At 65.0% G+C, this 2,541-nt stretch overlaps 1 protein-coding gene across 2 annotated transcripts; it reads right to left on the bottom strand.

Moving 5' to 3' along the window:
* Nucleotides 1-631: 631 nt before the first annotated feature.
* Nucleotides 632-2,533, bottom strand: LOC113213276 (uncharacterized). 2 transcript variants are annotated; one of them, XM_052270616.1, is made up of 3 exons: nucleotides 1,795-2,533; nucleotides 1,403-1,678; nucleotides 632-1,140 (listed from the first exon to the last, which is right to left on the bottom strand). In XM_052270616.1, the coding sequence occupies exons 1-2, from the start codon at nucleotides 2,425-2,427 to the stop codon at nucleotides 1,418-1,420; spliced, it is 894 nt and encodes a 297-aa protein (XP_052126576.1). In that variant the 5' UTR covers nucleotides 2,428-2,533; the 3' UTR covers nucleotides 632-1,140; nucleotides 1,403-1,417. The 2 variants fall into 2 exon arrangements, with proteins under 2 accessions (XP_052126576.1, XP_052126575.1); XM_052270615.1 differs by having other exon boundaries at nucleotides 636-1,136.
* Nucleotides 2,534-2,541: the final 8 nt, after the last annotated feature.

Here is a 2,541-nt window from a genome sequence, read left to right on the forward strand (position 1 = left end):
TGCCGTCAAGGCGGACACGCCCACGGTACGGTCCACGGGCCGCCCTGGACCTGGAGACTCGCTGGAGGCGGAGGCTCGCTACCGCGTGGCCGGAGAGCGCGCGCCGCTCTGCTGCTGTCAACAGGGGATAAGTTTCGGCCGTCGAGTAACTTGGGCCAATCCTTCGAAATACGGTTCTGGGAACACTTCTTCGCGGGGACTGGAGGGGACAACCAGGGAAGGAAACTTGCTGCTGCTGGGCACCGGATCTTCAAGGTTTTCCGTAACTTAGAGGCAGGGAGTGAAGCTTGCACGCCGCGTGTTGTGCTGGTCTCTGGTACGACTAAGTACAGAGACCGACCCCTCGCCCTCCCTTTACTTGTCTCTTTCTCTCCCTCTCTCATTGACCCTAATGGCCCGGCACGAGGACGGCCCCCGCTTAGGAAGAATCACAACTTTAGCAGCGGACCCCGGCGACCGGCTGCCTAAGCCTGCGAGCCGAGCCGTGGCCGGGCCCGCCGGGCAGAGCGCCGAGCCGACCCGGCAGCCGCACAGAGGCTTTGCCACACGTTGTTTGGATAACGGCGCCACTTAGCGCCGGATGCCTCCCGAACGAAAACCGCAAGGGCGTGAGAAATGGGTGTCGGGTGTGGTCTGGCGTGGCGCGGCGTGGCGGGGGGCGCGCCAAAGAGGATGCGGAATCAACACCAAATGCATCGTTTCTTCTCGTTGTTATTATTATTACAATTAGCAACAAAAAATAAATAAGCACAGTTCAACAAATAAAAACAAAAAATAAATACTGTTGGGGGCAAAGACTGCTCGGCAACTTAGCAGAAGTTACTGTAATGACTGGAGCAGGCCGACGATCCATATAAACGTTTCAGGAAGGAGATAAAAATATTTAGCACCCCCTTCCAAAGATGCGAGAGCTCTATGCCCCCAACAGTTTCAACAGGGAAATAAAACAATCTTCAACAGTAAAAACAACAGTAACATCGATAACAAAAACAAAACAAAACAGTAAAACAAAATGGGCGATACACTAGAGGAAGGGGGAGGTCTCTTCTGCCTCTCTTCTTTACGGGCGGCCGATGCGCGGCGACGACGTCGGACCCGCGGGAGGAGAGGCGGCGGCGGCGGCGGTGGAGGGAGATCTGTCTGGCAACAAGAGGAAGAGGAGGAGGAAGAAGCAGAAGAGGGACGCTAATTAGAATCGGATTGAGGGTGAAAATAATTGGCAATTAGGGGCGCGGCCAAGTCGCCACGAGGGACACGTCCCCGAGAGCCGCTGCGGCGCCCCGCACCACCGGGGGGACGCCACGCGCCGCGGCGGTGGTGCGACGGAGACGGGGGCGGCGGTGGACGCGTCGCACCACCGCCGCGGCCACGCCCGTGCGCCACCGGGCCATCCTCCACTCACCGCTCTGCTGCCCGCTCACAGGTACTGGATGGTGGGGTGGTAGCCGGTGTGGTCCGCCACGTACGAGACGACGAGCCAGCGGCCGCCACCCAGCGGGATGGAGTAGCGACCCCGGATCACGCCGCCGTGCTCGTGCCTGACGAAGTCCCCGCCGGGGCCCTGCTGCTGCTGCTGCTGCGGAGGCTGCGGCCGGCCCGGGCCGCCCGCGGGGCCCGAGCCACCGAAACCACCGCGGAAGCCCGCGGCGGCGCCTGCTGCCGAGGGACCGCGGAACCCCTGACAACAGACATGCATTAGTCCAAGGGTACGGACAATTTCCTGTGCACGGCGCCGCGGAAGCTCGCGCCGCCGTGAGCGGGCGGCGGTGTCGTGACGACCTGTTTAGTACTCACGTTGGACGGCGGCAGGTACTGGCTGCCCGGGGCCCTGGGCGGCGGCCGCAGCACGGCTGGCGGCAGGTAGCTGTCGGGCACGGGTCTCGGACGCGGCGGAGGCCGCGTCGGCCGCAGCTGGGACCGCGGCGGTGGCGGCCGGTAGCCGCTCGCCGGCTTGGCGCCGCCGGCGTCCTTGGGTGGGAGGTACTTGGAGTCCGGCGCCGACTTCTGGCCCCCGGCCGCCGGCGGCAGGTAGTTGTTGCTCGGCGGCGATGCGGACGCCTTGTTGGGCGGGAGGTACTTGGTGTTGGGGGCGGCCGCGGCGGCGGGGCCGGCGCCTCGCGACGGAGGCAGGTACTTGGTGTTCGGCGCTGCCGCGCCTGCGCTGCCCTTCGGCGGCAGGTACTTCATGGTGGGGCTGGCGGCGCCCGCCCCGCCGGCGAAGGGCTTGGCCGGCTTGTTGTAGTTGTAGGAGCCGTCCGCGTTCTGCGGCGGGGTTGGCCGGCCGGCGGCCTGACTAGGAGGGAGATACTTCATGTTCGGCGCCTTACCCTTTGGCTTGCTGGCTTCGCCGCCAGCGGCGGCCGGCGGCAGGTACTTCGTATCCGGCGACGCCGCGCCCGCCTTCTTTTCAGGGGGCAGGTACTTCATGTCTGGAGCAGCTCCCGGCGCCGCAGCCGCACCCTTCCCGCCGAACGGCGTGGCCGGCTTGTCGTAGTTGTAGGACCCGTCTGCGTTCTGCTGTGGCGCGGGGGCGGCGGGGGC

Source organism: Frankliniella occidentalis, unplaced genomic scaffold (genome assembly GCF_000697945.3).
Source record: "Frankliniella occidentalis isolate FOCC.00 unplaced genomic scaffold, Focc_3.1 Scaffold129, whole genome shotgun sequence".
In the NCBI taxonomy this organism is placed as follows: Eukaryota; Metazoa; Arthropoda; class Insecta; order Thysanoptera; family Thripidae; genus Frankliniella; species Frankliniella occidentalis.